This window comes from Leptonychotes weddellii, chromosome 13 (assembly GCF_054177405.1).
Source record: "Leptonychotes weddellii isolate Sample4059 chromosome 13, ASM5417740v2, whole genome shotgun sequence".
In the NCBI taxonomy this organism is placed as follows: Eukaryota; Metazoa; Chordata; class Mammalia; order Carnivora; family Phocidae; genus Leptonychotes; species Leptonychotes weddellii.
In genome coordinates this window covers 43,559,491-43,586,920 of record NC_138381.1, presented here as the reverse complement: position 1 = coordinate 43,586,920, position 27,430 = coordinate 43,559,491, and the positions used below count along the sequence as shown (strand labels likewise).

General features: G+C 49.5%; 2 protein-coding genes and 1 non-coding gene across 6 annotated transcripts in view; 2 read left to right on the top strand and 1 right to left on the bottom strand.

The window, feature by feature from the left end:
• The window catches only part of RMC1 (regulator of MON1-CCZ1), a 21,333-nt gene extending 8,061 nt beyond the window's left edge, over positions 1–13,272 (top strand). Inside the window, exons 6-20 of one of the 4 annotated variants that reach the window (XM_081801491.1) lie at positions 483–623; positions 953–1,056; positions 2,462–2,551; positions 2,640–2,745; positions 3,526–3,637; positions 6,752–6,796; positions 7,062–7,115; positions 8,504–8,632; positions 9,403–9,509; positions 11,077–11,193; positions 11,478–11,555; positions 11,806–11,910; positions 12,006–12,074; positions 12,165–12,390; positions 13,146–13,272. In XM_081801491.1, the coding sequence (XP_081657617.1) occupies positions 483–623; positions 953–1,056; positions 2,462–2,551; positions 2,640–2,745; positions 3,526–3,637; positions 6,752–6,796; positions 7,062–7,115; positions 8,504–8,632; positions 9,403–9,509; positions 11,077–11,193; positions 11,478–11,555; positions 11,806–11,910; positions 12,006–12,074; positions 12,165–12,390; positions 13,146–13,219 (1,557 nt within the window). In that variant the 3' untranslated portion in view covers positions 13,220–13,272. Of the gene's footprint in view, positions 1–482; positions 624–952; positions 1,057–2,461; positions 2,552–2,639; positions 2,746–3,525; positions 3,638–6,751; positions 6,797–7,061; positions 7,116–8,503; positions 8,633–9,402; positions 9,510–11,076; positions 11,194–11,477; positions 11,556–11,805; positions 11,911–12,005; positions 12,075–12,164; positions 12,391–13,107 lie in introns of those variants that run through there. The other 3 variants (XM_081801490.1, XM_081801493.1, XM_081801494.1) reach the window with 3 other exon arrangements.
• The window catches only part of NPC1 (NPC intracellular cholesterol transporter 1), a 46,772-nt gene continuing 32,318 nt past the window's right edge, over positions 12,977–27,430 (bottom strand). The window contains exons 12-25 of the mRNA XM_006734631.3: positions 26,453–26,642; positions 25,663–25,845; positions 24,417–24,531; positions 22,069–22,196; positions 21,835–21,975; positions 20,547–20,636; positions 19,921–20,108; positions 19,466–19,581; positions 18,691–18,820; positions 17,209–17,409; positions 15,989–16,220; positions 15,164–15,277; positions 14,376–14,538; positions 12,977–13,777 (exon numbers count right to left, since the gene is read on the bottom strand). Of these exons, the coding sequence (XP_006734694.1) occupies positions 13,695–13,777; positions 14,376–14,538; positions 15,164–15,277; positions 15,989–16,220; positions 17,209–17,409; positions 18,691–18,820; positions 19,466–19,581; positions 19,921–20,108; positions 20,547–20,636; positions 21,835–21,975; positions 22,069–22,196; positions 24,417–24,531; positions 25,663–25,845; positions 26,453–26,642 (2,074 nt within the window). The 3' untranslated portion in view covers positions 12,977–13,694. The remainder of the gene's footprint in view (positions 13,778–14,375; positions 14,539–15,163; positions 15,278–15,988; positions 16,221–17,208; positions 17,410–18,690; positions 18,821–19,465; positions 19,582–19,920; positions 20,109–20,546; positions 20,637–21,834; positions 21,976–22,068; positions 22,197–24,416; positions 24,532–25,662; positions 25,846–26,452; positions 26,643–27,430) is intronic.
• On the top strand, positions 26,877–26,983 carry LOC115941394 (U6 spliceosomal RNA). The gene has a single exon (XR_004076149.1). It is a non-coding gene; the product is annotated as a U6 spliceosomal RNA (small nuclear RNA).

Genomic DNA, 27,430 nt, shown 5'->3' with positions numbered 1-27,430 from the left:
TTATTTTAGAGAGAGTGTGTGCTTGTGTGGGGGGAGGGGCAGGGGGGAGGAGAAGCAGACTCCCCACAGAGTGTGGAGCTCTACCACTTGGGGCTGGATCTCAAGACCCTGAGATCACGACCTGAGCGGAAACCAAGAGTTGGATGCTCAACTGACTGAGCCACCCAGGCGCCCCTGTTTTTTATTGTTTTCTTAATTTCCTGTCAGTTGTCTTCCATTTTACTGTTATATTTTTTTTTTTTAAGATTTTATTTATTTATTTGACAGAGAGAGAGACAGCGAGAGAGGGAACACAAGCAGGGGGAGTGGGAGAGGGAGAAGCAGGCTTCCCGCAGAGCAGGGAGCCCGACGCGGGGCTCGATCCCAGGACCCTGGGATCCTGACCTGAGCCGAAGGCAGACGCTTAACGACTGAGCCACCCAGGCGCCCCTTCCATTTTACTGTTTTAAAATAAAGATTCCGTTTCTTGAACTCTGCTTCAGGTGTTACCAGAGAAACGAAATCTGAAACTCCTGAAGAGCCAGAATATCAATGTGAATTGGTACATGTACTGCCCCGAGGGTGCCGTGATTCTGCTGTCTACCACAGTCCTCGGCAATGTGCTGCAGCCCTTCTATTTTCGGGTAAGAGTGAGCCTCTCTTTAGGAAAAGTCCCTCTCCCGGCCCCTTCCTCTAACCTCCTGAGGTGTCAAGTACTTCAAAGGGGCAAGTTCCTCCAACCAATGAGCTCACCACTTCTGACCACTAGAGGGCACACTCTACCCTCCTGTCACCCCCAAGAGCGACTCCTTGTGTGGGGACAGATCCCAGGGAGTACAGGCCGTAGTGGTTGGGACTTTGGAAAGGATGGAAACACACAGTGTGTGCATATCCTCAGTGGTTTTATGTAGGGAATGCTGAAGTATCTGAGGGGCTTAATCGGCTTTTCCTAATACTTGTATCACCCAAACAGGCTGGCACTATGTCGAAGCTGCCCAAGTTTGAGATTGAATTACCAGCTGTGCCCAAGTCAACTAAGCTGAACCTTTCCGAGAGAGACATCGCGATGGCGACCATGTATGTCTGTCTTTTGAGAGAATTCCTGCTTGAAATTGCTTTTGGTGTTAGAAGTAGTAGAATTGCATCATAAGCACTGCAGGGCTGCCCTTTGGCACATGATCAAGATGCCCCCTTGCCCTTTCAGTGCCTAGATTTTATGAATACAGGAAACCTGCCGTCGGCCTGGCATTCTTTGCTGATTTTACTAGCTTTGTGACCTTAGGGAAGTTTCTTTCTTTCTTTCTTTTTTTTTTTTTTTTTACCATTCTCGCCTAATAAAATGAAAACATTGGACTAGTCTATTTTTTAGGTGTCGTAGTTCTGGAATTTTTTTTTTTCTGTGAGTAGTTGAAGCTTATCAAGGACTTTCTTTTAGCTAAAATATATCCTACTTGCCCTAAAGAACATAGATTTTTAACTAACAAACATGGAACTGAATTACTTATGTAGAAAGGTATATCTTTTATTTGTAAACGCAGATTATCTCAATTTTTATACTTCGTTATGGAAGTTTTAAACACACAGTAATAGAAACTGATACAAAGAATACCCTGTGCACCCCTAACCCTATTCAAAAATGTCAAAATTTTGTTCCTAGATTACTTCTGATTCTTCTTTGGCCTACAAGAGTGGTTTTGAAGTGTAACATTTTTTAGCAGTTAGAATGCCTTTTTTCTTTTTATTTTTTTTAAAGATTTTATTTATTTATTAGACAGAGACAGTGAGAGCAGGAACACAAGCAGGGGGAGTGGGAGAGGGAGAAGTAGGCTTCCTGCTGAGCCGGGAGCCCGATGCGGGACTCGATCCCAGGACCCTGGGATCATGACCTGAGCCGAAGGCAGTCGCTTAACCAACTGAGCCACCCAGGCGCCCTTTTTTTTTTTCTTTTTCTTAAAGGCAGTCTTCTGTGTCCTCCTGGCTTAGAGGATAGGTACGATGGGAACAGTCCTAGCCGCTGGCAACAGGGACCCACTCCCCCCCTTCATCTCGGCCGCCGCAGAGCAGTGCGCACACGGGAACAACTCGTAGCAGCGCTCGTGGTTCACGAGGCTTACACATGAAGATTAGATTTCCCTCATATCGAGGAATATACTGATTACATAAAACTTGGAAGACACAGAAAGTTAGAGAAAATGAATGTTACTCCACAATAGCTATTAACACATATTTCTTTCTAGTAGTTTTGGACAGTGTGTTTGTGTTTTCCTTTTAAAGTGTTGTGATTGAGGTATATTTAGTTTTGCATCCCCCTTTTCACTTTATAATTGGCTTTTTTTTTTAACTGCACTTCGTAAATATTATTGTTGGCTGTGAAACACTCTGTTGGTGAATATGTCATAAATAACTCTGATGACCTCATACGGCATTTAGAATGGAGGAGTTTCAAGTGGCCCGCTGTGACATCTGTCTCTTTGTTCTCTAGATACGGACAGCTTTACGTTCTCTTCTTGAGGCATCATTCTCGGACCTCCAATAGTACAGGAGCGGAGGTAGTCCTATATCATCTACCACGGTATATTTAATGCTGTCCTCTTTCTCCAATTTTAAAATACGCACTAAAGCTTGTCGATGTATTTTTTGACCTTTGTGTTATCCTACAGAGAAGGTGCCTGTAAAAAGATGCACATATTAAAGTTAAATCGGACGGGGAAGTTTGCCCTCAATGTGGTGGATAACCTGGTGGTCGTTCATCATCAGGATACAGAGGTAAGAGTTGTGTGTGCATGTCTGGTCTGTCGGGGTTGCTGAAGAGATGTGAAAATTGACAAAACATTCAGAACAAAGACTAGAAAGTGCTTTTGGTGCTAAAGCTTTGGTGTTCTGGATGCAAATAGGTTTGGTATTCTAGATGGTTTAGGAAAAAAAGAGTGATTCCCTGTTGATTACAGTGAATTAAAGACTATTCCAGAAAGTAGCACATGAGGATATTTGAGTCTGTCCCAGTTATTTGGTTGAATCAACTAAGCTGGGAATTTACTGCAGAACCACAGTCTTACATGAGCACGTGAGCTTGGTGCTTCCTTTGTGAGGATAGAGGATAATGCTGAGTGATAATGATTTTGAGGCTCTGCGGCCCGAGAGAAAGACTAGAGTGGGTCCTGTTTTCTACGTGGTAAGCTGGGTATCTGGTCAGAGACAGGCTATTCTGTCCCACGCCTCCTGCAGGGTGGTGACACCCTTATCTTGACTGGTGAAGGCGGTGTGAGTTAAAGTGAAAAAGATCTGCTGGAATCACTTCAGGCTCTTCAGGGTCTGCCCAACATCAGTGCCAGGAGTGTGCGTGTCCACGTGAGCGTGGGGAACTGTGTCACAGAGTTGTGGTACCCCAGCACACTCCCCCCCACTTAGAACCAGCCTGTGGGGGTGCGGTGTGCGCAGACTGTAAGCTGACAGGAATGGCAGGATGTGAGAGAATGGAAGGGGCAGGCCTAGCCGAGTCCAGCATGGCCTGTTTTGGCATCCGAGTTTTACTTTTCTCCACTTTAGACATCGGTGATATTTGACATCAAGTTAAGGGGAGAGTTTGACGGCACTGTCACCTTCCATCACCCGGTGCTCCCAGCGCGTTCCATTCAGCCCTACCAGATCCCCATGGCAGGTAAGGGGACCCCCGCCTGGCGGTTGGAATGACGAGGGCACACAGGGGTTACCGGGTTCAGGTGCTCTGGGGGAGGGGGGATTTTTTTTTTATTTTTTTTAATGAAAGTTCTGATCATATTAGTAAAATTGTGCTGTTGTGAAAAGCATTTTATAAGATACATGAATCTTCTTTTGAAGAAAATGGAATGATTTCTCTGAGCTTTAAAATGGAAAGTTTGGGGGCGCCTGGGTGGCTCAGTCATTAAGCGTCTGCCTTCGGCTTAGGTCATGATCCCAGCGTCCTGGGATCGAGCCCCGCATCGGGCTCCCTGCTCGGCGGGAAGCCTGCTTCTCCCTCTCCCACTCCCCCTGCTTGTGTTCCCTCTCTCGCTGTGTCTTTCTCTGTCAAATAAATAAAATCTTAAAAAAAAAGTGGAAAGTTTGGAGGGGTGCCTGGCTGGCTTAGTTGGTAGAGCATGTGACTCTTTGGGGTCGTGAGTTTGAGCCCCACGTTGGGCGTAGAGCCTACTTAAAAAATAATAAAAATAAATAAAACAGTCGGGATTACCCATTGAAGCTGAGAGATTTTTTTAGTTGTTTAATTATTGAATATGCCCTCCATTTTCTGTTTGCCCATGCTCTATAACCCTGAGATTAAACGTGGCTGCTTCTGGCTGTTATTTGAACCTGGGATCACTTTTCCTTGTCTTTCTCAGACACTCTGTGTCATAGCTTAAATACTGCATTTTCTTCTCATTGGTGGCCACCGTAAGAGCTTAAGGCTGTGCTGCTTTGGTTATTCGAAATCTGCCCTACACGAGGTGGGAGGAGGAAGTCAGAGAAGAGAGGAGGTCAGGATTTCAGGGAAGGAGAAAGAAACCGTTGGGCTTTTGTTTTTGCCTCTTCCCAGTGTAGTTGATTTCAAGCTAGAGCTCACGGGAATAACCATTCAGCTCTCTCTTAAAGGAGATCGGAGTCTAGAGTAAGCTAGTTGAAATTTCAGTGCGTATAGCTAGTCAGAAGGGCACACGTTTGGAGCTTCGGTAGTAATGTTTTCTTCTTAAAAGGGATCCCTGTCAGATGGTATTGCGGGCTTGGGCCCCGCCTGCAGTCAGGAGGTGCTTGCACCTATCAGGGAAGATTCCAGGCAGGCTGCGGCTGAGAGTTTAGCAAGAGCACCGCCTCCAGTCTGCCTGCCTTGAGTTGTGGAACCAGCCAGAAGCTTAATGACTCTGGCAGCATTGGGGGAGGAAGGAGCTAGTTCTTAGTTTAAGTCTTTTGGCTTCCTGTGTTCCTTCCAGCATCTTCCTTTGCTTGGGTTAATAACGTTAGCATTAAAAGAATAGGTCATGTCTGGGCACCTGGGTGGCTTAGTTGGTTAATTGTCCCACTTTTTTTTTTTTTTTAAAGATTTTATTTACAGCGAGAGAGGGAACACAAGCAGGGGGAATGGGAGAGGGAGAAGCAGGCTTCCCGTGGAGCAGGGAGCCTGATGCGGGGCTCGATCCCAGGACCCTGGGATCATGAGCTGAGCCAAAGGCAGGCGCTCAACGACTGAGCCACCCAGGCGCCTCTCTCCCACTCTTGATTTTGGTTCAGGTCATGCTCTCAGGGTCATGAGATCCATCCTGCTTCGGGCTCTGCGCTGGGCATGAAGCCTGCTTAAGATCATCCCCCACCCACCCCCATGCGCGCGCGCTCTCAAAAAAAAAAAAAAAAAAAGGTTGTGTCAAGTGTTTATCTTGTATCTGCTGCGTACTTGGAAGGCAGCTATGCTCACCACTATACCACCAACGGTGCTGCTTACTTGGTATGAAGGTAACTGCTGGCAAATTGGAGGGAAAAGCAACTCTAGACATTAAAAACCTTCTGCTCTGTTCCGGTGGTTTGGGACTAGTCAGAATGCAGTCAGGTTCTAATTGGCTAGTTACAATAAATCAAGTGACAGGTGTGATCAAAATAATAGTCTAGATAAAGGTTAATGATTCAGAGGTCCATTGAATCTCTGGCCTCCAGAGTGTGGGTTGGTAAAGCATTGTTTACAGTTAATGACTGTTTGTCTTGTTTTTCCTGCTAGATTGTAAGCCCCTTGCAGGCTTGTAGCATCTTTGCATCTTGCCCGCCCTGTGCGGTTGCAGGGCGTGCCGTCAGGAAGAGCTTGTTAGCCTGTTTTGCAAGATGACGCCGGCAAATTTGGGATGAGGCACCTGCTCTCATTTCCCCTTCTGTTTTTGGTCTGTTCAATCAGTGCTTCTGGAGCTGACTACACATTAGCATCACCTGGGGGGCTTTAAAAACCAAGGGCATCTGGCTCTGACCGAGGGCAGTTAAGTCCACGTGATTGGCAGCCAGAGTTGAGGCCCATGTGCAAGACCTTCACCCTCAGGGGCTAACTGCAAGCGTTCTTTGCTGTAGCTTGTCTGACCCGTGGGCCCTTTCCTCTTTTGGGTGGTCTTTTCCAACCCGCTGATTAACACCTATCTTCTGATTGTCCCTGGGTGATGGGAACAGAACAGGGAATGACGTTTAGTTTGCAGGGCTGTGTGTCTCAGGTTCACTGAGGGCTGCCCGCCTGACGCACGGGCAGTGTAACTGGTCATTAGGAGTCCTTGTCATGTGAGGTTTTTTGGGGTCTCTTTGCTAGATGAGAGCTCGGCGCCTGGACCTGCTCTGTGCAGTGGAGAATTGAGCTAATTATTTAGACAAGCCACAAAACACTTTTATTTGAAATATTATCAGCGAAGACTATACTTTCAAGGATCATTTCTGTAGTTTGAAATAATACCAGCTACTTACCTGGGGATTTAATTTTGAATCATCCAGGGATGTTTCTCAGTTCTTTGATGATGACAAGTCATCTTTGGTTATTACAGGAGAATTAACTCTGAATGAATTCTTGATACTTCTCCCTTTCTTGGGAGGACATTTTCATGGATTGTTCTCGACTTCCCCCTTCCTCTTTATATGTGTTATCAGTGGAACAAGATCGTTGACTCCTTTCTCATTTAACTACAGTTGAATAAACATTTACCAAAGGCTTTAAAAAGTACTGCATTTCGTATCCTAAGCGTTGGTGTTGGCAGCGTTTTCTGATGGCACTGTCCTTGCACGCTTGTGTTTTTTGCATTTGCAGGTCCCGCTCCTGTGACCAGCCAGTCTCCTGTCCCGTGCAAACTCTGTATCCTTTACAAAGGCCTTGCTGCTGTGCACCGAAGGGAGGCTGTTGCCCCCTTTTATACTGGTGTCTGAGAGGGGTCCTGTGGCCTTGGCCTTGCCAGCTGCAAATGATCTGAAGGTCTCGGGGAGTCCGCGGGGGAACTTCCCTCACCGCCCAGAGCCGAGGAGCCTCTGCAAGTAGGGGGCGGGGCGGGCAGTGCCAGTCGGAGCTGGGTTTGTCTTTTGTTTTCATCTCTTCCTGGTTTACCACTTCCTATAACACGCAGATTCCTCATCCTGGATTGTCTTTCAGCCTGATATCATTATCAGTGCAAGCCAAGGTGGGTCAGAGGGGACGATCGTCAAGTTAGACGACAGTACTTGTTGCCTTGGGATGGCAGGGGTAGCCAGTGCCGTTTCCAAGGTGAATCAGAGATGATGACTCCCTTCAACCCCAGAATGGGAAATTTTTCACTTTATACTCCATTCGCTATTATTCCGTGTTTTATCCTGAGCCTATGTTATTTTTAAAATTAACTAAGAATGCCCATTCCCCTGCTTTTGGCCCATTCAACTCTGTCCGTTCTAAAAAGCCAGAGCCCATAGCACGGTGCGCCAGGCCCTGTGCTGTCGTTACCCCAGGGCCACACCCGCGTGTGCCCGAGCCCTTTTCTGTTCCGTCTGTGCAGGGACGCGCGCTTTTGCTTCCCACGGTGCTGGGGAAGCTCCCTGGGGATGCTAGTTGTTTTTTTGTTTGTTTGTTTGTTTGTTTTTATTTGAGAGAGAGGATGAGAGGAGAGAGAGAGCACATGAGAGGGGGGAGGGTCAGAGGGAGAAGCAGGCTCCCTGCCGAGCAGGGAGCCCGATGCGGGACTCGATCCCGGGACTCTGGGTTCATGACCTGAGCCGAAGGCAGTCGCTTAACCAACTGAGCCACCCAGGCGCCCCTGCTAGTTGTTTTCCTGGTAACCCCCTAGCCCCTGTATCTTCCCGTTAGAGGACTTCCTACATCTGTCTTCAGTCATCCGTGCGTTCTCCTGCCTCGGCCCCTGGGATTCTTAGGGAGAATCAGCCGTGGTGCCCGTGGGATCCACTGCATGTGGAGTTCTCTCGTCTCCATCTAGAACGGCACTAGCTCTGGACCAGCTGTGGGAGAATCGAGAAGGGGATCACTCAGATCATGTTTAATGCAGTGTTGAATTCTCTTGTGGAACCCCAATTGAGAAAGGCACTCCCTGGCAGTGTAGGTGTTCGGGAAAGTCATGGATTGATGAATGGATGCACTATGAAATTCCCTTGGGAGCCTCCAGAGTTACCTTTTGACTGAAGAGCCATTGCGGGAGAAATCAGAGTATAGGATCCAAGTTCATACCACACATTAGCATCTTGTTCAACCTTCAAGGGTAAAAAGGGGGCTAGGTATAGGGATGGAACTGCTCTGAGTCACCCCGCCCCCCTTTCGTTTCTGGAGCTCCACTGCCGATGCCCCTGTGATCGGAGAGGGTCACCTTGTAAGGAGCCAGCGAGCACGCAGTTGTACGGTGCTGTCGGTCCTACCATCGTCAGGCACGGCCTGCGTGTCCTAGGCTGCGCTTGGCTTCATAAGGTCAGGATTGTATCAGTGCTTTGCAGGATTGCCCCCCCTCCCCATGAATGTTTCAGGGAACCACCTTTTGGGCTTTTGTTCTGATTTGCATCCTGTATGAAATTTGCTGCCGCCTCCATCTAGGCTACCTCTGGAACCTCCAAGTGAAGCTTCAGCCCATCGTAAACCTCTTGCCAGATAAAGGAAGACTGATGGACTTTCTCCTCCAGAGAAAGGAGTGCAAGATGGTCATTCTGTCTGTCTGTTCGCAGAGTAAGTGGACCAGTCCTCCCCGCTCAGTCTGATTCCAGGGTTGGGCCTGTGCTGCCCACACCCTTTTTAAGATTTTATTTACTTATTTGACAGAGAGAGACACAGTGAGAGAGGGAACACAAGCAGGGGGAGTGGGAGAGGGAGAAGCAGGCTCTCCGCCGAGCAGGGAACCTGATGTGGGGCTCGACCCCAGGACCCTGGGATCATGACCTGAGCCAAAGGCAGACGCTTAACGACTGAGCCACTTAACGCTTAACGACTGGGCGCTCTGCCCAAGCCCTTTCTTGGGAGCTGGGCCATATTTTTCTGCTTTGTGCACAGCCTGTAGCCTCATCCTTCACTTGAAGGGTGGATTATTTAACCCTCTGGAAAGGTAATGAACTATCAAAATGACTTGTAGTGACTTGGGGAAAAAAGCTAAATAGGATGGTTCCAGGTGAGAGCAACCTAGACACAGCTGGTGCATCTGAGGGTAGGGCGTCCCCAGCCTGAAAACAGACATTTTCCAGAATCTAAGTCACTCACTACATAGATCTCTGCTTTGAGCACTTTCTGCTGAAACCCTCCGTAGCTACTTTTTCTAGTCCTCAGGAAGGGCTGGGGAGTGAAGTCTAGGCTCCAGGTTTCCAAACGATTCCATTTCTCTGGGATGCCCGTTGGAGGTAGGTTTGCCCTGGGAGCCCTGTGGGGTTAGTTCTTTCTATCCTAGCAGCGTGTTTGTGTTCTGAACGGATGTAAACTCGGTTGACCTGTGTGAACGTTCTTTCCAGTGCTGAGTGAATCGGACAGAGCAACTTTACCTGTGATCGCCACGGTTTTTGACAAACTCAATCACGAGTATAAGAAATACCTGGACGCGGAGCAGAGCTACACAACGGTAAGCTGTGTGGGCTCCACTCCACCCCCCCCGCCCCGTGTTTCCTAATTAGGATGCGGGGTTCTGGAGGCATGATGCCACCGAGGCTCGCGTGCCGGGGGCCCGGTGGCCGGAGGCGGGAGCAGCAGCTTCAGTGCGTGCGGCCCACCAGCCCGACGCTGCCTGCACGCTCTGCCCTTTCTCGTCTGTGTCGGGTCTCACACGGGGTCGTAGATCCTTGGTCTTAACCTGTTTTAAGGATAAGAAAATTGGTTTCAGCTTTGTGTTATTTTATACCTCCTCCTGCTAAGTCAGAGCCTAGACCTAATGAATGAGAAGGATGATCATTTTGCCCCATCCTCTTACTTCTGTCGCTCTTACAGCCCAGAAGGAAAGGCTCATGTCGGCACTCAGTCACCATCCTGTCGGGATGGCGACTGTCTAAGCGCGGGGCTTTCACATGGCAGGCTCAGGTGTCTGTCTGCAAGCCTGGAAACATTAACACGGCTCGGAACCAGGTTCTGCTGTGCCGTTAGCATAAGTGGGACGAAGTAGTTCACTTCCAGGATCTGATGAGTCCTAAGGCTTAGAGTGGAAGTGGTTTTAAGCAGTGCGAAACCCAGAGTTGCCCTCCCTTTCAGCTCCTCAGGGTAACAGGACTGACGCCGGCTGCTGAAGGCCGAGTGACCTTGGAGCGCGCCTGCCCCTGTCCTGTTAGACGCGAAGGGGGCAGAGGAGGGCTGAGCTCTTCCAGAGCCTTCCCGGCCTTGCTGCTGGTGTACGAGGCTGTGGGAAGCAGGAGGCTGACCCCCGTGGGCTTCTGTGCATCCCTGCTCTGGCTCCGAGGCTTCCTCAGCTGTCGCCCTTGCTCGTCAGAGCCTCTCAGGCCCCCGCCACAGCTCCTGCACGGTGTGCGCTGCGGCAGACTGCCTTAGAGCTGAAGGGGTCCGTCTTCTCACCGGGCTTCGGGGGGCTTATTTACCACTCGGACATCTGGACAGAGAGTCTTACACGTGGTATTTACTTACTGTAGGATCAGGGCTTCATAAAACAAAGATGCAGGACGCCATTCTGTTTTTATTAGGTAACAAACACCAGAAAGTCCGTGATTAAGTAAATTAGGGATTTTAAGGGGCGCCTGAGTGGCTCAGTCGTTAAGTGTCTGCCTTCTGCTCAGGTCATGGTCTCGGTCCTGGGATCGAGCCCCACATCGGGCTCCCTGCTCCGCGGGGAAACCTGCTTCTCCCTCTCCCCCTCCCCCTGCTTGTGTTCCCTTTCTCGCTGGTCTCTGTCAGATAAATAAAATCTTTAAAAAAAAAAAAAAAATAGGGATTTTAAGATTAAGAAAATGTGTCTCAAGAGGAAACGGATTTACGCCTTTTAGTTCCCATTCGTGAACGTTAGCCTGTTTTCAAGATGACCAACTCTGGCTTCCTAAAGCCTGCCCCGGCCTGCACGGGAGAAATCGTTCTGTCCGAGTAGGAGTGCCCACCCTCTGCTCCTGTCTGAGGCGCACAGGGGTCTAGGAATCGAGCCTTCTGGGCTTCTCGAGAAGATGGGTGAGGTCCCATTTGCAATGTGTTGTCAGGCCCTGGAAGCCGGGCAGAGCCGGAGCAGTCCGCTTCTCAAGAGGCCGGTGCGGACCCAGGCGGTGATCGATCAGTCCGACATGTACACGCACGTGCTGTCGGTGTTCACGGAGAAGGTGGGTGACGGGTCGTCCACACGCATCCTGTTTGCGGGGTAGAACTCCGCTCCAGTCAGACTAATCACATTCTGTCTTGGTGAAGAGCTAGTGCTAATAGTTTGACTTGTGATACTCGGCCACAACGTGACCGTGGACACGGGAGCTTCTGGAGGGATCTGTGCAAAAGCGGTGAAATACACCACTGGGCCAGATTCATGTGGAAACAAGGGGTGGGGAAACGAGCCGCAGGCGGCCTCCTCACGGCTCTTTAATATGAAGACCTTTTTTCTTTTCCTCCGTAGGATGTGCCTCATAAGTTCGTGATCGCCGTTCTGATGGAGTATATTCGCTCTCTCAACCAGTTTCAGATCGCAGTACAGGTACCTTCCAGCCAGCATGTGTTGTCCCAAGTTAGAGAAGCAGGGGCCGCACTCAGAATCCGAGGGACTTTCCGACACTACCATGTTGTCCTGCGGTGGGATGAGGGGTGTGGCGTCAAGTGAACCTCTCCCCGTCGTCGTGGAAACACGTACCCATCCCTTAGAACAGCTCCGGCCCTGGACCCCCTGGCCTCTCCTCTGGTGTAGGGGGTGATTGGGGAACGGGCTGTCCTTCCGTCTCTGTCCTCAGCACTACTTACACGAGCTCGTCATCAAGACGCTGGTCCAGCACAACCTCTTCTACATGCTCCATCAGTTCTTGCAGTACCACGTCCTCAGCGACTCCAAGCCTTTGGTATGTGGCCCAGGTCTGTGCTTGTGGGATTCGAGACTTCACCTTTACCCTTCTAACATCGTATGCTGAAGCCAGTTTGAAAATGTGTCTTTCAGGCTTGTTTGCTCTTATCCCTAGAAAGTTTTTACCCTCCTGCCCACCAGCTGTCTCTGGATATGCTGAAGGTAACTTGTGCTGCAGCAGCGTTCAAACTGCGTTCCAGTCTGTTCCTATGGCTGGCACTTACCGGACTTTCCTCCCTCCCTCCCTCCCAGCGACTCTCGACCGCGAACGATGAGATCGTGGAAGTGCTTCTTTCCAAACACCAAGTGTTGGCGGCCTTACGGTTCATCCGGGGCATTGGCGGCCATGAGAACATTTCTGCACGAAAATTTTTAGATGCCGCGAAGCAGACTGAAGACAACATGCTGTTCTATACTATATTTCGGTTTTTTGAACAGCGAAACCAGCGTTTGCGAGGGAACCCTAACTTCACACCAGGTGAGGATGTGGCGGCAGTGGAGAGAGCGGGGGTGAACAGACTCACAGTAGCGAGAGAACGCAGGCACGCAGGCTGGGGGCGAGAAGCCTTTTTGGGAGCTCTCCTAAGAACTCCTGGGTTAGAAACAAAATTCTGTGATGGTGCTCGGGGGGAATTCCGCTCTGGAACTTGCAGCGAATGCACTTCTGGCCAGGGCGGCGGTGTGGGCCCAGCTCAGGCCTGCCGCTGATCTGGGAATGCTGCTTTCTGGGGACTCAGGGACAAGACCAGAAACGGTAACCGGAAACGGTGACTAAGGCGTGTCAGATGACCCGGGGTCTTAGGAAACCTAGGCTGATCTTAGCTCTTGTCTCCCAAGTTATGAAACCTAAGGCATCCGGCTTCTTCAGGGTGGGGAAGGAGCGTGTGATGCTCTGCTTCAGGCCCCCTGACTTTACGTAGCTTAGGAACCCGTGCAGGATGGCGTGGCCGGGACAGGCGAGCTGCTCTAGCCCCGTCTCAACGCGGTTTGCTGGGGTTGTGAACCGTGAAGGTGCCCAACAGCCCTGGCAGGAGCTGTACCAATAAAAAGGACAACTCAAAAGCTTAGGAACACAAGTATTTTATGAAGGAAAAGAAGTTAAAACCCCACCGTACACATCTATGAGCTGTAAAGTGTTCATTCTCGTTTTCCTCTTTTTGTGCCACATCTGATGAAATCTGTATTTCCTTTATAGGAGAACACTGTGAAGAACATGTTGCTTTTTTCAAACAGGTTTTTGGAGACCAAGCTCTAATGAGGCCTACAACATTCTGAAATCACCTGCTAGTTTTTTTTTATATATATAAAAATGTGTACAAAGTTAATTTATTGCATTAATAAAGCTCTTTAAACTACAAAATGTTATAGTAAAGTGTATCTACAACATTCTCAAGTGTTACTAAAAATAGGGTATAGAACTTGTGTGATGGCTTACTCCAAAAACAAAGGAAAAACATTGCATTGATTGGCCTTTAGAAGGTGTCAGGGAGCAGATCCCACCCAGCTTTGCCTGGGTCCCCTTCCGCCTGCCCGAGTTAGGTCTCGTTCCCGGGGAACGTGGAAGGCCCCTGGGCGTCCTGGGGCTGCCTTCCGATTAGGTAATACTGCTTCACACGTCAGATTGGCGGTCCTGAATCCAAAAGCACTAGGGCCGAGGCTGCCGCTGTTCGAGCCTGGTGTCGCTACCATCTAGCGTCCAGCTCCGCCCGGACGACACAGCGACTGTCCAGTAAACCGACCGACCCACACACACAGTTCAAAGTCCCCAAACCTCGCAAGGGGCTAGAAATTAAGGAGCTGTTCTCGCTCTGTACCTCTGTATTGCTCTTGAGTGGCCGAACTTTTGGCTTTATTTATCGATGGGCCTGTGAGGGATTAAAAAAAAAAATACAACTTCTGGATCATTTCTTCAGGAGAAGAGGCGATAGGGTAGTTCTATTACAGTACAAACTTTCTATTCCCCCGAGATTAATAACCCCCCCGCCCCCCCCCCCCGGCAACGCCTCAGCTTCTTATAAAGCTCTAAAGCAAGTTGGTCCTGTCCTCTCCTTCCAACCACACGTCATTTATGGAAGCTGAAGTGGCCACGGAAGTAAAAAGATCTTAAGGACAGTCTTGAAACGAGAGGAGCAGAGGCGGCTCTCGGGGCGGGCGGTGAGTCGGGGCATGAGCACGCTCTGCAGCCCCACTGGGCTGGCCTGGCGCCTGAGCCACTCCGGCCTCTCGGGGCGCGGGGCTGCCACGCAAGCGCCTTCCCCCTTCAGCGCTGACTTCGGGGCCCCGCGCGGCAGCCAAGCGCAGCCTCCAGGAAAAGCATTAGTTCACTAAGGAAGCCGTTTGGACCACCACGAAACCTCTAGACTGGATTGTTTTCCGCTCACAATTTTTTTAAGTACCATTTAAGAATGCTTCTAGATCTCTTTTCCTTCCTCCATCCACTTGATTAGGAATAAGAATGCTTACCTATGTAGCTGAGTAAGACCGGGAGGAATATCAAGCCATGGGTGGCTCCCAGTAAGACCATAGCCAGATACATCCTGAAGTAAAATATCTGGAAGATCTGCGATTTGGCAAACGCCAACACCACAATCCCTGCAAATTTTGTTAGTGTGATTCCACTGAACACCTGAAAGAAGAGACACGGTTGGAAAGCACTTACCAACCTACTCTAACTCAACACTTCCTCACGGCGATTTCCTGATGGGCAAGGCCCAAAGCAATGGGGCGAACCCAGCTTTCAGTTACTGACAAGCAGTACTACTCTACCTAAAAGTGTTTGATTTGCTGCTTATAGACCTGAAAAAAAAAGGTGTAAGGGTAAAAGCTGTGTATTCTGCGTAGACACTGGACTCTGTCTTTAAACAGACTTCCTTGTATTTTTAGATGAGAACTATTAAGTATTTTCTAGAGCAGCAAAGTAACTGGCTGAAAGGCGGAAGCAGGCTATGGAGTTAAACTAAGAAGATTCTCCGGGCTCTGAGGGCCACAGCTCCCTTGCTGTCAACACGTGTGCTCAAATCAAACCTCTCTGTTCTCTTCCGCTCCATGGTCTATAAAGGATTCACCAAAGGGAACAGTTCTAAAGAACATCAGGATATAGCTGTTCCGTGAAATGCCCGAAGAAGACGTGTCATCCTTGGGAGTGGCTAAGTAATTCAAATCCTGTTTTCCCTACTGACTCTCCCGGTTCCCGAGAAGCACTGCTGATGGGCTGGGCACTGTGTGTGGAACTCTCCGGCCAGGCTACTTACAGAACTGCCCATGTGAGAGAGCGCCTCCTCGGCCCGTTGCACGCGGCCGCCCTTCGTGCTCACCGTGAACACTCTCGTGAGGTGGCTGCAGAACTCCACGGAAATGCCACAGCTCTGAAAAAGAGTGCTCCCGTCAGACTGCCCTCTTGCAGCTGAAAATGCTAAGCAGGCAGGTACTCCTCTCCCAGGATCTGGCGTGCAGGGCGCCCCAGAGGCCCAGGAGCCCTTGTAACACCCAGCCCCCACCACACCAACTGAAGGTGTACCCGGTGACTCGTGGGACCCTGGCGGCACAGCACCCAGAGCTCTGCTTCTCTACAGACCTGCCTGTTGTAGGGGCACCTGTGGAACCCTCGTAGGGTTACCCCCACCCCTCAAGAGCCAGCACCCCTCAGATCTGCTTTAGCTGGGCCTCCCTGCCACTCCCCCTGCAGTGCTCGAATCCTAAGTACAGACACGCTGCTATTTTAATATTCTCTCAGCTCGTATCTTCAAGACTATCAGAAAGCACCTGGCAATTGCATGGGAAGCAAAAGGTGCTGGTAGAGAATTCCACTGGGAAGGAGCATTTTTTCTAAATAAAAAGTAAACGTCTTGTCATTAGGCTACGTGTTTTTGCAAACCCTTCAGGATAGAAGTTCCAGGCAAAATACCCCCATGACACCACGCAGTCACATTTCCATTGTTCTACGCACCACCCACGTCCCCACTCCATTAGCACTCATCCCACCTGTCCAAGAGCAAGACCTGGCCCCAGTCTCTTACCCCAAGAAACAGTTCATGGAAGTGACACAGAAGGTAGGGACAAACTGGGCCAGGACTCACCATAACCAAGTTGACCAAGGAAACTGCGTTCAGACTGATGCCCCACAGCCACATGACGCCAAACATGTTGACCAAGATCATGGCGATGGTGACACACATGATCACTGCAGACCACAGTTCACAGCCCAGGAGAACCAAGGTCACCAAGAAGATGGCTCCCAGGGACACGCTGAGGTTAAAGATCGTGTCATCGATAATGGTCAGGTACTGTTCGTAGAAGACATAGAACACACTGGAGAAGAGAGAAGAAGGTTCTGTTACAGCTCGTGCTTGCTTCTGGAAGCTCTACTTATTTTTCATCCTGCTGCTACTGCAAAACTGGAACTACTCAGACATCCCTTGCATAAAAACTGCCTGTTCTGTTTGCAAGACTCCTCCACAGGAATTCAAATGAACCTCTGACCACTGACGCCCAAAGAAGGGCCTATTGATCCAAAATGTGTATTTTAGATAAAGTTTTTGTTCATAAGCCCAACCTTTTCACTTCATAGGCATTTACAGAGTATGTCATGGTACGTTGAAAACACAAGTCCTGATCTATCGTGAGAATTACCTCAGACCAAATGGGCTGTGTGTGGGGTCTGAGGAGAAAATGCTTTTTTGGCAAAGTCAGTCAGCTCTTCTCTGGAAATAGGACACCCGTTCTGAGAACTTCTTCCACAGAAAAACAGGCTGTCCTCCTGTCAGGAATGGGTCAGAACCCCTTTAAGCAAGATCACAGGGGTGGGGGAAAAAACCACCTGTTTCTTCTACTTTTTAATAGTTTCCAAATTCGGTATCTCTTAAAATACTTTATAGGAGAAAACCCCAACAAACAAAACTGAAAAACCTCCATAAAGGCACTGGTCCCAGCTAATCGGCAGTCAGGGGCAGTCAGGGGCAGCCGGTGGCTACCGGGCGGGAACGTCCGCTCCGCCCTCTCAGTGAAGCCCGGTCCCCCAGTACTGCGCCCTCCCCCCCGGTGCTGTTTCGGAGTGTGTCTTCTTCAGATTGTGAGCTCCAGCCCAGAGACCAGATTTTGTGGGTCCGGCACTCAGACCTTGGTGGGTGCTCCAGACCCTGGCCTTCCTTTGCCCAGATGCTACTTCCCTTAATATTCTTTGCCTGTGCTCATGATGGAGACGGTGTCAGAATGAAAGCCAAGGGTCAGCATCCCACCAGGGGAGCCCCCAGGCTGTGGGCCCTAACCCAGGACACCTCGCGTACAAAATTCACACTACCTGTACGGGAACACACGGTAACCACTTCCTTCGAGGCCCATGGTTGTGGTGATGTTCCTGGCGATGAGGACGGCTTTGCTCATGGCGTCAGTGAAGTCAGCAGAGGTCTGAAGCACGGTGTGGTAGGTCATGAAGTACGAGGCTCCGACACCTGTGTCGTTGCCGAGGATGTTAACGGCTGAACTGTAAGCAGCATGTCCCCTACAGGAAGACTCGGTGGTGTCAGAGGCCCCAGGAAGTCCCCGCCGAACCTGAGCACGCAAGGCCAAGTGGAGTCACCCGATCCCGGGCTCAGAGGCACCCCAGCTGCAGATTTCAGGGACAGGGAAGGCCCCCGAGAGGGAATGGTGGAGGTTTTGGCTTATCCTCTCTCACGCTGGCTTTTCTTTACTGCTTCGGGTTGTTTGGGTGCAGAGGCGCTCGTTTCCGCATCTGTGTTTTCCTACGGCGTTTGCTCAGCAGTGTTGTGTAACAGGAAGGAAAGGACAAGGGCCCGAGTCCATGGCCGTGAGACTGGTCTCGGCCCTACCATGTACTGGCCACGACACCCCGGGCAAAGGGACTGCGTCTGGGCTGCGGTGTCCTCTGCCGCCTCCTCACGGGCTGTGTGGTGAGAGCGATGAGGTGGGCGCGCAGGAGGCTCCCCGTAAGTGGTGGCTGTTGCTTTCCTAAAAGCTGAATGTACTTGGGATTTGTTTTATGTAGGCCAAAGCGTTCAGTCGGCAAGCAGACCAAGCTGCAAGACTCATTTGTATTTTTAGGCACCTACTTTCCTCGGTACCAAGTGTGGGTCTCCGAGCACAGCCATGATATACATGACTGACGGATGGGATTCTGGTCGAGTTATATACTCTTAGGGAAAACAGGGAAGTCCAGGCTTTACCTAACATACGTGTGGACACTCGTCCTCCTACAGAAGGTTCTGAATCATCCCACCCCAGACTTCCAGGCATCTTCCCTATTTCTGGGCCCAGACGTCCTGCGTCCCCGGCTAACCGGCTGCCCGGCTCGATGGGGTAAGGGCGCGAGACAGCCCATAAGCTCACAGCCAGACAGGCTGGCAAGAACGGCGGGGCTGCGAGAACCTAAACCTCAATCCGGGGTGACGTGACCGAGCCGAGGAGCTGTCCCTGACACCGAGACGGACGTGAACGCGTTCTGAGACGCCGTGCATCCCTGCTCCCCTCCTGGCCTGCTAGACGCCGGCACGGCGCTCCGCAGCCATTCCTGCAGGGGGGCCAGGACACGGAGCCCCGAGGGCGGGACGCACGCTCGAGCCAGGGTGAAACCAGCAGGAGACGAGGAGACGCTCTCCTCATGGGTGTCTGAGGTTCTTCTGCTCTCACAAAAGATCGGGGCAGGGTGCGGAGGGGAAGAGAGGGACCTCTCCCAGACAGCTGCCTCCACCCCAGCCCTCTGCCAGCCGTCCCGCGCAAAATAACCGCAACGGGGCGCGTCTCCGCACGGCTCAATGGCACTTACCCTTTGCCGCACTTGGGGTTCGGGTTATCAGAAAGGAACATGGGCAGGAATCTCATGAAGTCTTCACCTTGAGGCCTCTGTTTGCCCTCCGGGGTCAGAGGTCTGCAGCGGACGCAGGCAGGGTCAACCACTAGCAAAGACACAGGAGGGGCCGAGGTGAGAAGAACGAGGCTCCAGATTTTATTTTCAAACATTTCAAGATCTGAGGGGAATTTCCCTGAATCTTTTCCCTGACCCCAAAGCTTCCAACACACGTGATTTTCACAGTCTAATACATCTGAGAGTCCATCTTCACCTGACGCAGGCTGTACAAACTTTCTTCCCCGAAGCAGGCTGCCTGCCCTGGAGGATGAACTCAGCTGGTATTATCAGAGTCCAAGGCTTCCGTGTTTTTATCAAGAAAATTCGAGAACAACCTCAACACTCCTAACAAAACTGTAGGGCAATAGTGATAACAAAGGGAAGCACCCCCGTGAGATGCTGCAGCCAGACCCCAACCAAGGACACCATTAGTGGTGTTGGGAGAACCCCGAAGACTCTGAAAACCAGAGTCCCCCGACCAGGACTGTGTTTGGCCTGCAGCCTTGTGGTGGGGGGCGGAGGGAGACAGACCACCACGACACCCTTCAGAGAGCACGGCTGAGGACAGGGATGGTGACCAAGGAAACGGGACCGGCGCCGGCACAAACTGAGGTGGAATGCAAATCAGTTTTAAATTATAATGTCGCAAGTCTTCAGAGAAAACGGAAAGATCTGGAAGAGGAGATGAAAGTACCTGAGGCGTTGCAGAACCGATCTGTGCTGTTGTAGACTCTACAGCAAGAAGACTGAGGCTTGACCCAATCAAAATAATCATCGATCCAGGACGAGGGCGCAAAGCCTATTCGGGTACTAGCAAGAAGGAGGGAGAAGTTACTGACTTGCTCCACGGGGGGGATGTCTCCAGATTCAGTCCTTTTTCTCGAAACCTAACTGCTTTTTCTAGATGTTACACTGCTGCCCAAAGGACAGACTTCATCACCACTTAATGGAAAACCCTTCGAGATGGGAGCTGGTCAGTTAGTCCTTTTAAATAAGCTTTTGCTGAGGTAAAGCTAGAGTTAGCATGATTTTGAGCAACACATTTTCTAGCAAATCTATTTTTAGTGAGAAACAGGCCCATGTGGACTGTGGCCAAGGGCCCCTTCCGGCGGCTTCCACCACAGGACAAGAACGCCAGGCGGTACTGACTAGTTGTCCAGCTGGGCCGCGGTGAAGATCTGCTGCACCAGGGAGTCATTGTTGCAGCCCATGCCCCCGCACACCATGTTCTGCCCTCTCAAAGAGGTGTAGTCGTGCCCTTCCTCCAGGACGAAGTACACAGGTGGACCTGCATGCAGGTATTTGAGGGACTTGAAGTAATCCAGCAGGTAGGAGTCCTGAAAGAATGATCAGAGAACAGGACAAGGTAGGAATGTGCTGCCGATGTCGAAGGGGACAATGGCTAAAGATGAAGACAGCACTGGGATGCTGCTGGTCGAGACGGCCCCAGCCCAGACAGGAGTCCCCTCCCCAGCCGGTTCCCTGCTCCTCACCCTCCCTGCACCCAAGGTGCTTCTCTGGCTGGCCCACCATCAGGAGGGCACCCTACGAGGTAGAAGGCTTGCTGTTCTATTTCTCCGGCTGCCCCCCTCGCCCTGAGAGTCCCAAATGCTAAGACGGTCCCCACTGCTGAGCTCTGTGGCGGTTCCTGTAACCTGGGGGAACCTGTAGCACGTGCATTTAAAAGCAGGCATCAGCCGGGAATAACTGCATGCAAGGTTGGGAAAATTTATTCACACCATTGGCTACACATGATCAAAGAGAAAGCAGCTTACATCGGGCATTGAAAGAGACTGATCCAATCCAATTTCCACTTTGTTCAGGACCGCGATACTGAATGACAGGACACCCACAAATACCGCTATCTGGAATGAAAAGTGAGTTGTAAAGACAGTGACTGCTTCGTGTACTGGAGCTTAAGAACATAAATAAGATCTTCCGCACATAAAAAACAGGACTTTTCTCAACTGAAAATTTTATGCACCATGGTAAAGTAGAGAGTAGGGGACAGTGGCTGAGATCATAGTGTCTAGTCAAACTACCTGGGTTCAAATCCTGGCTCCAGGATTTGAGTGACCCTGGGGAAGTCACTTAACCTCTCTCAGCTTCTACTTCCTCATCAGTAACACAGGAAAAATAAAAGATGTGTAACAGAAGTTTTGTGGATTAAATGAGAAAATCGGGGGGTAATCCAGAGTCAGCATTGTACCCACTATTTAGCACCACACCCAATATTAAGTGCTCACGAGATGTTACGTGTTACTATTACTTCACCGTTACTGCAGACTAAGCCACGGTCTTTTCGTAGAGGAGTGACAGGTTATCACTGGTGGCTACATGCAGTGTGTCAACTACAAAAAGCTCCTACACGGCTGCTGGGGACTCGGGACGGTGGGGGGGGGTGGGGCTTGTGGCACTACAGAGGGGCAGCGTGACCAGAGCTGTGACAGGACAGTCTGTTATCCTGCGGTGGTGGTTCCTGCAGCCTGCACACGTGATAAAGGGACTTGGAACTAGACACACACGCCGTGCCCACGGCAAATTCCTGGTTTTGACGCTCAACTACAATTGTGTAAGACCACAGGAAGAAGCTGGGTGAGGGGCACCTGGGTCCTCTCTGTACTATCTTCTCGACTTTCTATGAATCTATAATTACTTCAAAATAAAAACTTGCTTATATTGACTGCTAAAAGCCAGCTGGAAAAATATTTTATATACTTGTACATATTTGCTTTTGCATTTTCATATATATACTTAACAGCTGTCAGAATCTCCTTCCCACACTGACTTTCTAAGATTTTATTTATTTATTTTAGAAAGAAGCATGTGGGCAAGCAGGGGGGAGGAGCAGAGGGAGAGGGACAAGCAGAATCCACGCTGAGCAGGGAGCCTGGCAAGGGGCTCAATCCCACGACCCAGAGATCATGACCTGAGCCAAAATCATCAAGAGTTGGAAGTTTAACCGACTGAGCCACCCCAGGCGCCCCACCCGAGCTGATTTCTTAGAAGGGATGTGACAAATCTGTTTTGGGGAGAAAAATGAGGAAAACCACAAACTCATACCACAATTGGTCGCATCCAATCCTTAAGCAGAAGAGGAGAATAGGAGTTTTTGAAGAACCGAAACAAGCAGCTTTCTGAGGCCTGGATGCCAGTTCCATCTTCAGAGCCTCTGACACAGCAAAGGACGTCCAGACGATTTTTCTGAGAGGACAAAGAGGAACAAAGGAGACACCCTCCTGCTACCTCACTTCGATTCTAGACTGTAAACAGACTGTCATCCTGACAACAACTTACCTCTTGACGCTTAATGTCTAACCCCAAGAGACTCACGAAACAGGTAATCTGAAGCAGGAAGTCAATGAGGACGGCCATCCCGGCAAACAGGGAGAAAGTGTGAACGGCTGGCATCTTTGACAAGGCTCCTGCAGGGGGAGAGAAGCTGCCTGGTCACTTCCACGTACAGCAGGAGACCCTGTGCAAGTCTTACACTCACGTGTACACAGCAACACGAGGAGCCAGGACGGACCGAAGCCACGAGAAGACCCGCGCTTCCCACACCCCCCAGAGGCATGCCGCCCAAGTCTGGGGGTGTCACACCAGAACTCAAAGAGCCCATACACCCGGTGTTTTGCAAAATGGTATCAAGCATCGGAACCACTTGGGGAGGTAAAAACGTAGGTTCCTGAGCTCTCCCCTTAGCCTACTTAATCAGAACAGTGGGAATTCACACCCAATTCAACTGTATATAACAGGCTCTCCAGACAAATCTATGCATGTTGAACTTTCGGCACCATCAGTATCAGTCATTTCTTCTCGCACCTTCTATGCTTTGCTCTGGAGAGCAGTATTTTCCATCTGCTATTAGATCAACAATATTAGTCTCCCACTTCCGTTACAATCAGATGAGGGTGCTCCTAGTCAGAAGTACTGGGTTAACACCCAGAAACTGCAAACTAGCAGCCCACAGGCCAGATGTATCCTGTATGGTCCACATTTAGGATGAAAAAACATTTCTTAAAAAAAGTAGCCAATATTAGGGCACCTGGGTGGCTCAGTTGGTTAAGCAGCTGCCTTTGGCTCAGGTCATGATCCAGGAGTCCCGGGATCAAGCCCTGCATCGGGCTGCCTCCTCAGCGAGGAGTCTGCTTCTCTCTCTCTCCCCCCCTCTGCCGCTCCCTACCACTCGTTCTCTCTTTAAATAAATAAAAGTCTTTAAAAAAAAGTAGCCAATACTTAACAGCGAGACTCGACACAAAAATCTAGATTCACAGCTTCACTTAAAAAAAAAAAAAAAAAGAGGGACACCTGGGTGGCTCAGATGGTTAAGGGTCTGCCTTCGGCTCAGGTCACGATCCCAGGGTCCTGGGATCGAGTCCCACATCGGGCTCCCTGCTCGGCAGGGAGCCTGCTTCTCCCTCTGCCGCTGCCTCTCTCTCTCTCTCTGACTCTCATGAATAAATAAATAAAACAAACAAAAATTTAAAAAAAAAAAAAAAAGAAAGAAAGAAACTGAACCTAGCAGCACCAGGCCAGCAACACGTAACTGCCTTTTGTAGACCTGGGCCCCCTGCTCCTCCTGTCCCCATTCAGAATCATTCCAGTCTTGAGACACAGTATTGGTTGCTACTACCACCACATTTTCTGATGAGAAAACAAGAGAAAATAACTTTTTCTGCGCCTGTATCCATCAAAAGGAAGTGTAAGGACCACAGGTGAAAGTGCGCTGCTTTGTGGAAAGGAGGACCTGCACCCTGGCATGCGTCTGTTCTGAAAGCCCGCCGCCTCCGACGAGCAGCCCCGGGTGACAGGAGCCGGCAGCCCACGGAGGCGTTTCCACCCGTGGCCCAGGCGGAATGATGGCATTTCTCATCCAGCCTCCTGCTCAGAAGACGCACTCGGTTTTCTCGTCCTACTGTTCCCACACAGCAGACGGGGGCAGACAGCCCTGCTAGTGAGGCTGCATGGTGACTTCTCCAGAAGAAAGAAAGACACGAAGCGCTGGCTTTTGTTCCAGCTTATTCTGGCTCCTTGCAGTGAGGTGAGGTCCAATGACCTTGGCTCGTTAATGAGGTTGCTTCCCCGATGATTTGTGTGGACCGAGAAAGACTGTCTATGCCTGTGGATTTCACTCAGAGTGGGGTGTTGGCAAGGCTCCTGTGGGGATGTGGGAATGCCGTTTTCAAAGATCCACATTTGCCACAGGTGCCAAAAAGGGAAAGCAGCAGAGGAGTTCTAGGGTATCTGTCAGCCCGGACCCCAACATCCACACTGTCATGAACAACATGAGAAAGACGAGGGCCGCTGGGTGGCTCAGTCAGTCGGGCAGCCGACTCCTGATTTCAGCTCAGGTCATGATCTCAGGGTCGTGAGATGGGGTGCCGCATCAGGCTCTGCGCTGGGCGTGGAGCCTGCTTAAGAGTCTCTCTCCCTCTGCCCCTACCCCCTCTAAAAAAAAAGAGGACACTTCCAAAATGATACCCAAGATACTGCCACTAATTTTTCTTGTGGTCCACTCTGATATTTTCTGATTACAGATCAAAGCTTAAACAAGGAAGCAACACAAAGGGACATATTCAGATACCCAGATCCTTCTACCCCCAGGCTCAGAAAACGGTGGGATTGGTAGACTTCAGAGTAATTACCTAAGAAAAACGCTACAGCCTCTGAAAAGGATGACAGGAACATACTAGGAGCCACTTCTCCTAGGACCCTGCCCAGCTGTTGATCCAGAGTTTCTCCTTGAAGACGTTCATCGCGCTTAAAAAAACAAAAAACAAAAAACAAAACACGGGCCATTAACATTTTTTTTTTTTTTTTTTAAGATTTTATTTATTTATTTGACAGAGAGAGACACAGTGAGAGAGGGAACACAAGCAGGGGGAGAGGAAGGAGGAGAAGCAGGCTTCCCGCCGAGCACCAGGACCCTGGGATCATGACCTGAGCGGAAAGGCAGATGCTTAATGACTGAGTCACCCAGGCGCCCCGGGCCATTAACATTTCTAAACAACAATGCCATCTCTTTGCTTCTTTGTTGCTTTGTGTTAACTCAATGATAATGAAAAATGATTAGGAGCTTCTACCTATTGTAGATAAACTTTGATGTGGGACCAAAACTTGTCATGATAATCCATCCAGGGTAATCACTAAGCCCCGGAGCTAGGTAACAGGTGAGACGCTCAAGGGAAGACTGGATCATCTTATCAGGAAAATACACAGAACGCAGGCTGCAGGTGGCTGGACCATTAAGTGACACTCTTCTGTGCCATTGAGTCTCCAAGTAAGGCCACCAGGAGAGAAAAAATCATGACTGAGACCATTTTCTACATCAGCAGGTCCTATGCTGCCCTATCTTTTTAGTGGCATCTCTGACAAATCTTTGATTCTTCTACACTATTGGAGACTCATTTTAATAACAGTTGTATCCAAAATATTTTTCACAAGCACGCAAGCCCTTCTTGCACACATACTTAAAACTGAATTCTCAGGGCACCTGGGTGGTTCAGTCAGTTAAGTGTCTGACTCCTGGTTTCAGCTCAGGTCATGATCTCAGGGTCCTGGGATCGAGTCGAGTTGGGCTTTGTGCTTTGTGCTCAGCATGGAGCCTGATTGTCCGTGCACACTCTCAGTCTCTCTCTCTCTCATTAAAAAAAAAAAAAAATCTTTAAAACGCAATTCTCACTTTATACCTATTTCCCCAAAGAGAAGGATGAACTTCTTGGTCTCAAAATGTCCCGAACAAGTTATGGACACCAATCAGCAACACAGAGAACAGGAAACAAAGCTGTCTCACCGTCCACACTCACGAGTACTCTGCATGGAGCGGAACAGCCATTAATGGAGCCCACTACTTGGTCCGACGGCAAGCTCTGTGAGACTATGGAAACATACCTGGTAGGTCTGGACCAAAATGAAGATGTTGTCCACACCGACAGCCAGCACCAGGAATGGGATGACTTCGATCACAATGAGGGTGAGGGGGATCCCAACGTAACTGAAGATGCCCAATGAGCACGCCACTGAGCTCAACACAATGAGGATCCCGGCGATACCAAGGGAGATTTTAGAATCCACCTAAGACATGCAACAAAGACAAATCGTCAGACTGTAATCTCTCTTATGACTAAAAGGTCCTCATTTTACCTCTTTTTGGGTACAGCCGATTTGGAGTTCAAAGTCCTCTCCGAGTTTGAGAAAAGATATGAAAAATGTTCTAGGTCTTCCCTGGCAACAAGTTTTATGGGCTTCAATTCTTAGGTGATGGTGTAGCCAAATTAGGAAAAACTGGATTGTGGGGAATAAATTCTAAGTTTAAAATAAACCCGAAATTTGGAACTGAAGAAAACACATGCAGAAAATAGAAAATACTACATACAATGAAAACGGGGGAATGTGAACCAGTTTTGAACCTAATGATTTAGGGTTAACTGAGTAGAGGCAGGGGCGCCTGGGTGGCTCAGTTGGTTAAGCATCTGACTCTTGATTTCGGCTCAGGTCATGACCTCAGGGTCATGAGATCGAGTGTCAGGCTCCAGCTGGGCGTGGACCCTGCTCAGGATTTTCTTTTTCTCTCTCCCTCTGCCCTTCTACCCACCCCGCCCCCCAAAGAAGCAGAGGCAAACACAGGATATCATGCTGCGCGCTGTCCCTTCTCTCCAACACACACACACACACCACTTACTAGAAACCTGCTACAGCTTTTGATGTGGCCCAAGGCTATGGAAATGTACAGAAACATGACAGCATAGCTGATGAGGACAGTGAAGACATCGCCGTTACTTTCACGATTCAGTTCATCCTCAACACTTCGCTCAGTAGTGAAAGAAATGGTCAGATTTGGATTCTCGTAGTTTTTCACAAAATTAATAAACCTAAGAGTGTGAACAAATTTTACATTCTTAGTTAAAACTTAGTGACAGCCAAGGGAGAAACGCCTTCCCAACCTCTAGGACACAAAAGCCATGCTTACTTAACCTGTACCCTATATTAGGATTTTTGACACTGGAGACCAGAAGGTGAGACAACCCCAGATTACAAAGTTCCAGACATGCTGAAGTTTCTATCACTTGAAACAAGTGTAGGACAGGTTTAAAAGCTGGCTCGTGGTGCTGGCTTCGGCAGCACATATACTAAAACTGGAACGATACAGAGAAGATTAGCATGAGTCCTGCGTAAAGATGACAAGCTAATTCGTGAAGCATTCCGTTATAAATAAAAAGTTGGTTCATGGTCTCATTTCTTTTTTACTAAAAAGGATTTCTAGGGGCGTCTGGGTGGCTCAGTCGTGAAGCGTCTGCCTTCGGCTCGGGATCGAGCCCCGCATCGGGCTCCCTGCTCTGCGGGGAGCCTGCTTCTCCCTCTCCCACTCCCCCTGCTTGTGTTCCCTCTCTCGCTGTGTCTCTGTCAAATAAATAAAAATAAAATCTTTTAAAAAAATAAATAAAAAGGATTTCTAAATGAAGCATATTATAATAAAGATATATGCTCATAGAACAAACTTTTAAAAGTTGATTTACAAATTCAATGCAATCCCTATCAGAATCCCAGCTGACTTCTTCATAGAAAGATATGCTAATTCTTTTTTTTAAATTTTTTATTGTTACATTAATCACCACACATTACATCATTAGTTTTTTTTTTTAAAGATTTATTTATTTGA